The 13,502-nt window shown below is 52.2% G+C and overlaps 1 protein-coding gene across 1 annotated transcript in view; it reads left to right on the top strand.

Annotated features, from left to right (window-relative positions):
• kl (klotho) overlaps window positions 1–13,502 on the top strand; it is a 53,470-nt gene that overhangs the window by 6,124 nt on the left and 33,844 nt on the right. The window contains exon 4 of the mRNA XM_071339828.1: window positions 13,277–13,356. Within this exon, the coding sequence (XP_071195929.1) occupies window positions 13,277–13,356 (80 nt within the window). The remainder of the gene's footprint in view (window positions 1–13,276; window positions 13,357–13,502) is intronic.

The following is a 13,502-nucleotide window of genomic DNA, read 5'->3' as shown; positions in this document are numbered from 1 at the left end:
ACTAGACTATCTGCCGGCCCTACACTCTAACCACTAGACTACCTGCCGGCCCTACACTCTAACCACTAGACTACCTGCCGGCCCTACACTCTAACCACTAGACTATCTGCCGGCCCTACACTCTAACCACTAGACTATCTGCCGGCCCTACACTCTAACCACTAGACTATCTGCCGGCCCTACACTCTAACCACTAGACTACCTGCCGGCCCTACACTCTAACCACTAGGCTACCTGCCGGCCCTACACTCTAACCACTAGGCTACCTGCCGGCCCTACACTCTAACCACTAGACTACCTGCCGGCCCTACACTCTAACCACTAGACTACCTGCCGGCCCTACACTCTAACCACTAGACTACCTGCCGGCCCTACACTCTAACCACTAGACTATCTGCCGGCCCTACACTCTAACCACTAGACTATCTGCCGGCCCTACACTCTAACCACTAGACTATCTGCCGGCCCTACACTCTAACCACTAGACTACCTGCCGGCCCTACACTCTAACCACTAGGCTACCTGCCGGCCCTACACTCTAACCACTAGGCTACCTGCCGGCCCTACACTCTAACCACTAGACTACCTGCCGGCCCTACACTCTAACCACTAGACTACCTGCCGGCCCTACACTCTAACCACTAGACTACCTGCCGGCCCTACACTCTAACCACTAGACTACCTGCCGGCCCTACACTCTAACCACTAGACTACCTGCCGGCCCTACACTCTAACCACTAGACTACCTGCCGGCCCTACACTCTAACCACTAGACTACCTGCCGGCCCTACACTCTAACCACTAGGCTACCTGCCGGCCCTACACTCTAACCACTAGACTACCTGCCGGCCCTACACTCTAACCACTAGACTACCTGCCGGCCCTACACTCTAACCACTAGACTACCTGCCGGCCCTACACTCTAACCACTAGACTATCTGCCGGCCCTACACTCTAACCACTAGACTACCTGCCGGCCCTACACTCTAACCACTAGACTATCTGCCGGCCCTACACTCTAACCACTAGACTACCTGCCGGCCCTACACTCTAACCACTAGGCTACCTGCCGGCCCTACACTCTAACCACTAGGCTACCTGCCGGCCCTACACTCTAACCACTAGACTACCTGCCGGCCCTACACTCTAACCACTAGGCTACCTGCCGGCCCTACACTCTAACCACTAGGCTACCTGCCGGCCCTACACTCTAACCACTAGACTACCTGCCGGCCCTACACTCTAACCACTAGACTATCTGCCGGCCCTACACTCTAACCACTAGACTACCTGCCGGCCCTACACTCTAACCACTAGACTACCTGCCGGCCCTACACTCTAACCACTAGACTACCTGCCGGCCCTACACTCTAACCACTAGACTACCTGCCGGCCCTACACTCTAACCACTAGACTACCTGCCGGCCCTACACTCTAACCACTAGACTACCTGCCGGCCCTACACTCTAACCACTAGACTACCTGCCGGCCCTACACTCTAACCACTAGACTACCTGCCGGCCCTACACTCTAACCACTAGACTACCTGCCGGCCCTACACTCTAACCACTAGACTACCTGCCGCCCCTACACTCTAACCACTAGACTACCTGCCGGCCCTACACTCTAACCACTAGACTATCTGCCCCCCCTACACTCTAACCACTAGACTACCTGCCGGCCCTACACTCTAACCACTAGACTACCTGCCGCCCCTACACTCTAACCACTAGACTACCTGCCGGCCCTACACTCTAACCACTAGACTACCTGCCGGCCCTACACTCTAACCACTAGACTACCTGCCGGCCCTACACTCTAACCACTAGACTACCTGCCGGCCCTACACTCTAACCACTAGACTACCTGCCGGCCCTACACTCTAACCACTAGACTACCTGCCGGCCCTACACTCTAACCACTAGACTACCTGCCGCCCCTACACTCTAACCACTAGACTACCTGCCGGCCCTACACTCTAACCACTAGACTATCTGCCGCCCCTACACTCTAACCACTAGACTACCTGCCGGCCCTACACTCTAACCACTAGGCTACCTGCCGGCCCTACACTCTAACCACTAGACTACCTGCCGCCCCTACACTCTAACCACTAGACTACCTGCCGGCCCTACACTCTAACCACTAGACTACCTGCCGGCCCTACACTCTAACCACTAGACTACCTGCCGGCCCTACACTCTAACCACTAGACTACCTGCCGGCCCTACACTCTAACCACTAGACTACCTGCCGGCCCTACACTCTAACCACTAGACTACCTGCCGCCCCTACACTCTAACCACTAGACTACCTGCCGGCCCTACACTCTAACCACTAGACTACCTGCCGGCCCTACACTCTAACCACTAGACTACCTGCCGCCCCTACACTCTAACCACTAGACTACCTGCCGGCCCTACACTCTAACCACTAGACTATCTGCCCCCCCTACACTCTAACCACTAGACTACCTGCCGGCCCTACACTCTAACCACTAGACTACCTGCCGGCCCTACACTCTAACCACTAGGCTACCTGCCGGCCCTACACTCTAACCACTAGACTACCTGCCGGCCCTACACTCTAACCACTAGACTACCTGCCGGCCCTACACTCTAACCACTAGACTACCTGCCGGCCCTACACTCTAACCACTAGACTACCTGCCGGCCCTACACTCTAACCACTAGACTACCTGCCGCCCCTACACTCTAACCACTAGACTACCTGCCGGCCCTACACTCTAACCACTAGACTATCTGCCCCCCCTACACTCTAACCACTAGACTACCTGCCGGCCCTACACTCTAACCACTAGACTACCTGCCGGCCCTACACTCTAACCACTAGACTACCTGCCGGCCCTACACTCTAACCACTAGACTACCTGCCGGCCCTACACTCTAACCACTAGGCTACCTGCCGGCCCTACACTCTAACCACTAGACTATCTGCCCCCCCTACACTCTAACCACTAGACTACCTGCCGGCCCTACACTCTAACCACTAGGCTACCTGCCGGCCCTACACTCTAACCACTAGGCTACCTGCCGGCCCTACACTCTAACCACTAGACTACCTGCCGGCCCTACACTCTAACCACTAGGCTACCTGCCGGCCCTACACTCTAACCACTAGGCTACCTGCCGGCCCTACACTCTAACCACTAGACTACCTGCCGGCCCTACACTCTAACCACTAGGCTACCTGCCGGCCCTACACTCTAACCACTAGACTACCTGCCGGCCCTACACTCTAACCACTAGGCTACCTGCCGGCCCTACACTCTAACCACTAGACTACCTGCCGGCCCTACACTCTAACCACTAGGCTACCTGCCGGCCCTACACTCTAACCACTAGGCTACCTGCCGGCCCTACACTCTAACCACTAGACTATCTGCCGGCCCTACACTCTAACCACTAGGCTACCTGCCGGCCCTACACTCTAACCACTAGACTATCTGCCGGCCCTACACTCTAACCACTAGGCTACCTGCCGGCCCTACACTCTAACCACTAGGCTACCTGCCGGCCCTACACTCTAACCACTAGACTATCTGCCCCCCCTACACTCTAACCACTAGACTACCTGCCGGCCCTACACTCTAACCACTAGGCTACCTGCCGGCCCTACACTCTAACCACTAGGCTACCTGCCGGCCCTACACTCTAACCACTAGACTACCTGCCGGCCCTACACTCTAACCACTAGACTATCTGCCGGCCCTACACTCTAACCACTAGACTATCTGCCGGCCCTACACTCTAACCACTAGACTATCTGCCGGCCCTACACTCTAACCACTAGGCTACCTGCCGGCCCTACACTCTAACCACTAGGCTACCTGCCGGCCCTACACTCTAACCACTAGGCTACCTGCCGGCCCTACACTCTAACCACTAGACTACCTGCCGGCCCTACACTCTAACCACTAGGCTACCTGCCGGCCCTACACTCTAACCACTAGGCTACCTGCCGGCCCTACACTCTAACCACTAGACTACCTGCCGGCCCTACACTCTAACCACTAGACTATCTGCCGGCCCTACACTCTAACCACTAGACTACCTGCCGGCCCTACACTCTAACCACTAGACTACCTGCCGGCCCTACACTCTAACCACTAGACTACCTGCCGGCCCTACACTCTAACCACTAGACTACCTGCCGGCCCTACACTCTAACCACTAGACTACCTGCCGGCCCTACACTCTAACCACTAGACTACCTGCCGGCCCTACACTCTAACCACTAGACTACCTGCCGGCCCTACACTCTAACCACTAGACTACCTGCCGCCCCTACACTCTAACCACTAGACTACCTGCCGGCCCTACACTCTAACCACTAGACTATCTGCCCCCCCTACACTCTAACCACTAGACTACCTGCCGGCCCTACACTCTAACCACTAGACTACCTGCCGCCCCTACACTCTAACCACTAGACTACCTGCCGGCCCTACACTCTAACCACTAGACTACCTGCCGGCCCTACACTCTAACCACTAGACTACCTGCCGGCCCTACACTCTAACCACTAGACTACCTGCCGGCCCTACACTCTAACCACTAGACTACCTGCCGGCCCTACACTCTAACCACTAGACTACCTGCCGGCCCTACACTCTAACCACTAGACTACCTGCCGCCCCTACACTCTAACCACTAGACTACCTGCCGGCCCTACACTCTAACCACTAGACTATCTGCCGCCCCTACACTCTAACCACTAGACTACCTGCCGGCCCTACACTCTAACCACTAGGCTACCTGCCGGCCCTACACTCTAACCACTAGACTACCTGCCGCCCCTACACTCTAACCACTAGACTACCTGCCGGCCCTACACTCTAACCACTAGACTACCTGCCGGCCCTACACTCTAACCACTAGACTACCTGCCGGCCCTACACTCTAACCACTAGACTACCTGCCGGCCCTACACTCTAACCACTAGACTACCTGCCGGCCCTACACTCTAACCACTAGACTACCTGCCGGCCCTACACTCTAACCACTAGACTACCTGCCGGCCCTACACTCTAACCACTAGACTACCTGCCGGCCCTACACTCTAACCACTAGACTACCTGCCGCCCCTACACTCTAACCACTAGACTACCTGCCGGCCCTACACTCTAACCACTAGACTATCTGCCCCCCCTACACTCTAACCACTAGACTACCTGCCGGCCCTACACTCTAACCACTAGACTACCTGCCGGCCCTACACTCTAACCACTAGACTACCTGCCGGCCCTACACTCTAACCACTAGACTACCTGCCGGCCCTACACTCTAACCACTAGACTACCTGCCGGCCCTACACTCTAACCACTAGACTACCTGCCGCCCCTACACTCTAACCACTAGACTACCTGCCGGCCCTACACTCTAACCACTAGACTATCTGCCCCCCCTACACTCTAACCACTAGACTACCTGCCGGCCCTACACTCTAACCACTAGACTACCTGCCGGCCCTACACTCTAACCACTAGGCTACCTGCCGGCCCTACACTCTAACCACTAGACTACCTGCCGGCCCTACACTCTAACCACTAGACTACCTGCCGGCCCTACACTCTAACCACTAGACTACCTGCCGGCCCTACACTCTAACCACTAGACTACCTGCCGGCCCTACACTCTAACCACTAGACTACCTGCCGCCCCTACACTCTAACCACTAGACTACCTGCCGGCCCTACACTCTAACCACTAGACTATCTGCCCCCCCTACACTCTAACCACTAGACTACCTGCCGGCCCTACACTCTAACCACTAGACTACCTGCCGGCCCTACACTCTAACCACTAGACTACCTGCCGGCCCTACACTCTAACCACTAGACTACCTGCCGGCCCTACACTCTAACCACTAGGCTACCTGCCGGCCCTACACTCTAACCACTAGACTATCTGCCCCCCCTACACTCTAACCACTAGACTACCTGCCGGCCCTACACTCTAACCACTAGGCTACCTGCCGGCCCTACACTCTAACCACTAGGCTACCTGCCGGCCCTACACTCTAACCACTAGACTACCTGCCGGCCCTACACTCTAACCACTAGGCTACCTGCCGGCCCTACACTCTAACCACTAGGCTACCTGCCGGCCCTACACTCTAACCACTAGACTATCTGCCGGCCCTACACTCTAACCACTAGGCTACCTGCCGGCCCTACACTCTAACCACTAGGCTACCTGCCGGCCCTACACTCTAACCACTAGACTATCTGCCCCCCCTACACTCTAACCACTAGACTACCTGCCGGCCCTACACTCTAACCACTAGGCTACCTGCCGGCCCTACACTCTAACCACTAGGCTACCTGCCGGCCCTACACTCTAACCACTAGACTACCTGCCGGCCCTACACTCTAACCACTAGGCTACCTGCCGGCCCTACACTCTAACCACTAGGCTACCTGCCGGCCCTACACTCTAACCACTAGACTACCTGCCGGCCCTACACTCTAACCACTAGACTACCTGCCGGCCCTACACTCTAACCACTAGACTATCTGCCGGCCCTACACTCTAACCACTAGACTACCTGCCGGCCCTACACTCTAACCACTAGACTACCTGCCGGCCCTACACTCTAACCACTAGGCTACCTGCCGGCCCTACACTCTAACCACTAGGCTACCTGCCGGCCCTACACTCTAACCACTAGACTACCTGCCGGCCCTACACTCTAACCACTAGGCTACCTGCCGGCCCTACACTCTAACCACTAGGCTACCTGCCGGCCCTACACTCTAACCACTAGACTATCTGCCGGCCCTACACTCTAACCACTAGGCTACCTGCCGGCCCTACACTCTAACCACTAGACTATCTGCCGGCCCTACACTCTAACCACTAGGCTACCTGCCGGCCCTACACTCTAACCACTAGGCTACCTGCCGGCCCTACACTCTAACCACTAGACTATCTGCCCCCCCTACACTCTAACCACTAGACTACCTGCCGGCCCTACACTCTAACCACTAGGCTACCTGCCGGCCCTACACTCTAACCACTAGGCTACCTGCCGGCCCTACACTCTAACCACTAGACTACCTGCCGGCCCTACACTCTAACCACTAGACTATCTGCCGGCCCTACACTCTAACCACTAGACTACCTGCCGGCCCTACACTCTAACCACTAGACTACCTGCCGGCCCTACACTCTAACCACTAGGCTACCTGCCGGCCCTACACTCTAACCACTAGGCTACCTGCCGGCCCTACACTCTAACCACTAGACTACCTGCCGGCCCTACACTCTAACCACTAGACTACCTGCCGGCCCTACACTCTAACCACTAGGCTACCTGCCGGCCCTACACTCTAACCACTAGGCTACCTGCCGGCCCTACACTCTAACCACTAGACTATCTGCCGGCCCTACACTCTAACCACTAGGCTACCTGCCGGCCCTACACTCTAACCACTAGACTATCTGCCGGCCCTACACTCTAACCACTAGGCTACCTGCCGGCCCTACACTCTAACCACTAGGCTACCTGCCGGCCCTACACTCTAACCACTAGACTATCTGCCCCCCCTACACTCTAACCACTAGACTACCTGCCGGCCCTACACTCTAACCACTAGGCTACCTGCCGGCCCTACACTCTAACCACTAGGCTACCTGCCGGCCCTACACTCTAACCACTAGACTACCTGCCGGCCCTACACTCTAACCACTAGGCTACCTGCCGGCCCTACACTCTAACCACTAGGCTACCTGCCGGCCCTACACTCTAACCACTAGACTACCTGCCGGCCCTACACTCTAACCACTAGGCTACCTGCCGGCCCTACACTCTAACCACTAGACTACCTGCCGGCCCTACACTCTAACCACTAGGCTACCTGCCGGCCCTACACTCTAACCACTAGGCTACCTGCCGGCCCTACACTCTAACCACTAGACTACCTGCCGGCCCTACACTCTAACCACTAGGCTACCTGCCGGCCCTACACTCTAACCACTAGACTACCTGCCGGCCCTACACTCTAACCACTAGGCTACCTGCCGGCCCTACACTCTAACCACTAGGCTACCTGCCGGCCCTACACTCTAACCACTAGACTACCTGCCGGCCCTACACTCTAACCACTAGACTACCTGCCGGCCCTACACTCTAACCACTAGACTACCTGCCGGCCCTACACTCTAACCACTAGACTACCTGCCGGCCCTACACTCTAACCACTAGACTATCTGCCGGCCCTACACTCTAACCACTAGACTACCTGCCGGCCCTACACTCTAACCACTAGACTACCTGCCGGCCCTACACTCTAACCACTAGGCTACCTGCCGGCCCTACACTCTAACCACTAGACTACCTGCCGGCCCTACACTCTAACCACTAGACTACCTGCCGGCCCTACACTCTAACCACTAGACTACCTGCCGGCCCTACACTCTAACCACTAGACTATCTGCCGGCCCTACACTCTAACCACTAGGCTACCTGCCGGCCCTACACTCTAACCACTAGGCTACCTGCCGGCCCTACACTCTAACCACTAGACTACCTGCCGGCCCTACACTCTAACCACTAGGCTACCTGCCGGCCCTACACTCTAACCACTAGACTACCTGCCGGCCCTACACTCTAACCACTAGGCTACCTGCCGGCCCTACACTCTAACCACTAGGCTACCTGCCGGCCCTACACTCTAACCACTAGACTACCTGCCGGCCCTACACTCTAACCACTAGGCTACCTGCCGGCCCTACACTCTAACCACTAGACTACCTGCCGGCCCTACACTCTAACCACTAGGCTACCTGCCGGCCCTACACTCTAACCACTAGGCTACCTGCCGGCCCTACACTCTAACCACTAGACTACCTGCCGGCCCTACACTCTAACCACTAGACTACCTGCCGGCCCTACACTCTAACCACTAGACTACCTGCCGGCCCTACACTCTAACCACTAGACTACCTGCCGGCCCTACACTCTAACCACTAGACTATCTGCCGGCCCTACACTCTAACCACTAGGCTACCTGCCGGCCCTACACTCTAACCACTAGACTACCTGCCGGCCCTACACTCTAACCACTAGACTACCTGCCGGCCCTACACTCTAACCACTAGACTATCTGCCGGCCCTACACTCTAACCACTAGACTACCTGCCGGCCCTACACTCTAACCACTAGACTATCTGCCGGCCCTACACTCTAACCACTAGACTACCTGCCGGCCCTACACTCTAACCACTAGGCTACCTGCCGGCCCTACACTCTAACCACTAGACTACCTGCCGGCCCTACACTCTAACCACTAGGCTACCTGCCGGCCCTACACTCTAACCACTAGACTACCTGCCGGCCCTACACTCTAACCACTAGGCTACCTGCCGGCCCTACACTCTAACCACTAGACTACCTGCCGGCCCTACACTCTAACCACTAGGCTACCTGCCGGCCCTACACTCTAACCACTAGTCTACCTGCCGGCCCTACACTCTAACCACTAGACTACCTGCCGGCCCTACACTCTAACCACTAGGCTACCTGCCGGCCCTACACTCTAACCACTAGACTACCTGCCGGCCCTACACTCTAACCACTAGGCTACCTGCCGGCCCTACACTCTAACCACTAGGCTACCTGCCGGCCCTACACTCTAACCACTAGACTACCTGCCGGCCCTACACTCTAACCACTAGACTACCTGCCGGCCCTACACTCTAACCACTAGACTATCTGCCGGCCCTACACTCTAACCACTAGACTACCTGCCGGCCCTACACTCTAACCACTAGACTATCTGCCGGCCCTACACTCTAACCACTAGGCTACCTGCCGGCCCTACACTCTAACCACTAGACTATCTGCCGGCCCTACACTCTAACCACTAGGCTACCTGCCGGCCCTACACTCTAACCACTAGACTACCTGCCGGCCCTACACTCTAACCACTAGGCTACCTGCCGGCCCTACACTCTAACCACTAGACTACCTGCCGGCCCTACACTCTAACCACTAGACTACCTGCCGGCCCTACACTCTAACCACTAGACTACCTGCCGGCCCTACACTCTAACCACTAGACTACCTGCCGGCCCTACACTCTAACCACTAGACTATCTGCCGGCCCTACACTCTAACCACTAGACTACCTGCCGGCCCTACACTCTAACCACTAGACTATCTGCCGGCCCTACACTCTAACCACTAGACTACCTGCCGGCCCTACACTCTAACCACTAGACTATCTGCCGGCCCTACACTCTAACCACTAGACTACCTGCCGGCCCTACACTCTAACCACTAGACTATCTGCCGGCCCTACACTCTAACCACTAGACTACCTGCCGGCCCTACACTCTAACCACTAGACTATCTGCCGGCCCTACACTCTAACCACTAGACTACCTGCCGGCCCTACACTCTAACCACTAGACTATCTGCCGGCCCTACACTCTAACCACTAGACTACCTGCCGGCCCTACACTCTAACCACTAGACTATCTGCCGGCCCTACACTCTAACCACTAGACTACCTGCCGGCCCTACACTCTAACCACTAGACTACCTGCCGGCCCTACACTCTAACCACTAGACTACCTGCCGGCCCTACACTCTAACCACTAGACTACCTGCCGGCCTAGTGGTTAGGTGGCAGGTATCCTTGACATCCTTGAGATGTTTTACAACTTGATTAGAGTCCACCTGTGGATTTTCAAACATTTCTAAAAACCTGTTTTTGCTTTGTCATTATGGGGTGTTGTGTGTACTGTATATTGATGAGGGAATTAAAAATATATATTTTTTGTGTTATGAACTGTAGTCTGTTATGAACTGTAGTCTGTTATGAACTGTAGTCTCTGTTATGAACTGTAGTCTGTTATGAACTGTAGTCTATGTTATGAACTGTAGTCTATGTTATGAACTGTAGTCTGTTATGAACTGTAGTCTATGTTATAAACTGTAGTCTATGTTATGAACTGTAGTCTGTTATGAACTGTAGTCTATGTTATAAACTGTAGTCTATGTTATGAACTGTAGTCTCTGTTATGAACTGTAGTCTCTGTTATGAACTGTAGTCTGTTATGAACTGTAGTCTGTTATGAACTGTAGTCTATGTTATGAACTGTAGTCTCTGTTATGAACTGTAGTCTGTTATGACCTGTAGTCTGTTATGAACTGTAGTCTATGTTATAAACTGTAGTCTATGTTATAAACTGTAGTCTCTGTTATGAACTGTAGTCTGTTATGACCTGTAGTCTGTTATGAACTGTAGTCTATGTTATGAACTGTAGTCTATGTTATGAACTGTAGTCTCTGTTATGAACTGTAGTCTGTTATGAACTGTAGTCTGTTATGAACTGTAGTCTCTGTTATGAACTGTATTCTGTTATGACCTGTAGTCTGTTATGAACTGTAGTCTGTTATGACCTGTAGTCTGTTATGAACTGTAGTCTGTTATGACCTGTAGTCTCTGTTATGACCTGTAGTCTCTGTTATGAACTGTAGTCTCTGTTATGAACTGTAGTCTGTTATAAACTGTAGTCTGTTATGAACTGTAGTCTGTTATGACCTGTAGTCTGTTATGAACTGTAGTCTGTTATGACCTGTAGTCTCTGTTATGACCTGTAGTCTCTGTTATGAACTGTAGTCTCTGTTATGAACTGTAGTCTGTTATAAACTGTAGTCTGTTATAAACTGTAGTCTGTTATGAACTGTAGTCTGTTATGAACTGTAGTCTCTGTTATGAACTGTAGTCTGTTATGAACTGTAGTCTGTTATGAACTGTAGTCTGTTATGAACTGTAGTCTATGTTATAAACTGTAGTCTATGTTATAAACTGTAGTCTCTGTTATAAACTGTAGTCTGTTATGAACTGTAGTCTCTGTTATGAACTGTATTCTGTTATGAACTGTAGTCTGTTATGAACTGTGGTCTCTGTTATGAACTGTAGTCTGTTATGAACTGTAGTCTGTTATGAACTGTAGTCTCTGTTATGAACTGTAGTCTGTTATGAACTGTAGTCTCTGTTATGAACTGTAGTCTCTGTTATGAACTGTAGTCTGTTATGAACTGTAGTCTGTTATGAACTGTAGTCTGTTATGAACTGTAGTCTGTTATAAACTGTAGTCTCTGTTATAAACTGTAGTCTGTTATGAACTGTAGTCTGTTATGAACTGTAGTCTGTTATGAACTGTAGTCTGTTATGAACTGTAGTCTCTGTTATGAACTGTAGTCTGTTATAAACTGTAGTCTTATGAACTGTAGTCTGTTATAAACTGTAGTCTGTTATGAACTGTAGTCTGTTATGAACTGTAGTCTGTTATGAACTGTAGTCTGTTATGAACTGTAGTCTGTTATGAACTGTAGTCTGTTATGAACTGTAGTCTATGTTATAAACTGTAGTCTATGTTATAAACTGTAGTCTCTGTTATAAACTGTAGTCTGTTATGAACTGTAGTCTCTGTTATGAACTGTATTCTGTTATGAACTGTAGTCTGTTATGAACTGTAGTCTCTGTTATGAACTGTAGTCTGTTATGAACTGTAGTCTGTTATGAACTGTAGTCTCTGTTATGAACTGTAGTCTGTTATGAACTGTAGTCTCTGTTATGAACTGTAGTCTCTGTTATGAACTGTAGTCTGTTATGAACTGTAGTCTGTTATGAACTGTAGTCTGTTATGAACTGTAGTCTGTTATGAACTGTAGTCTGTTATGAACTGTAGTCTGTTATGAACTGTAGTCTGTTATGAACTGTAGTCTGTTATGAACTGTAGTCTGTTATGAACTGTAGTCTGTTATAAACTGTATTCTGTTATGAACTGTAGTCTGTTATAAACTGTAGTCTGTTATGAACTGTAGTCTGTTATAAACTGTAGTCTGTTATGAACTGTAGTCTGTTATGAACTGTAGTCTGTTATGAACTGTAGTCTGTTATAAACTGTAGTCTGTTATGAACTGTAGTCTGTTATGAACTGTAGTCTGTTATGAACTGTAGTCTGTTATGAACTGTAGTCTGTTGTGAACTGTAGTCTGTTATGAACTGTAGTCTCTGTTATGAACTGTAGTCTCTGTTATGACCTGTAGTCTCTGTTATGACATGTAGTGTCTGTTATGACCTGTATGTTATGACCTGTAGTATGTTGTGACCTGTAGTATGTTGTGACCTGTAGTCTCTGTTATGACATGTAGTGTCTGTTATGACCTGTAGTATGTTATGACCTGTAGTATGTTGTGACCTGTAGTAAAAGCTGTAATTCCTCCATATCATCAGGTTTGTCCAGGGAGACATCAAGACAGAGGACTCTAAGAACATGTACTACCTCAAGAGGTTCATTATGGAGACACTGAAATGTGAGTAGCCATGGTTGTTACACACACTACGTACGGTTTAGATCATGAACTCTGTGCTCAGTCTATATCGTGCTCTACTTTAGACCAGGGTCCTCTCCTTCTCCTTCTCTGTCCCTCTACTTTAGACCAGGGTCCTCTCCTTCTCC

The sequence above is a fragment of the Salvelinus alpinus genome, chromosome 13, assembly GCF_045679555.1.
Source record: "Salvelinus alpinus chromosome 13, SLU_Salpinus.1, whole genome shotgun sequence".
Lineage (NCBI taxonomy): Eukaryota > Metazoa > Chordata > Actinopteri > Salmoniformes > Salmonidae > Salvelinus > Salvelinus alpinus.
The sequence above is the reverse complement of the archived record's forward strand: the minus strand, read 5'-3'. Positions and strand labels throughout refer to the sequence as shown.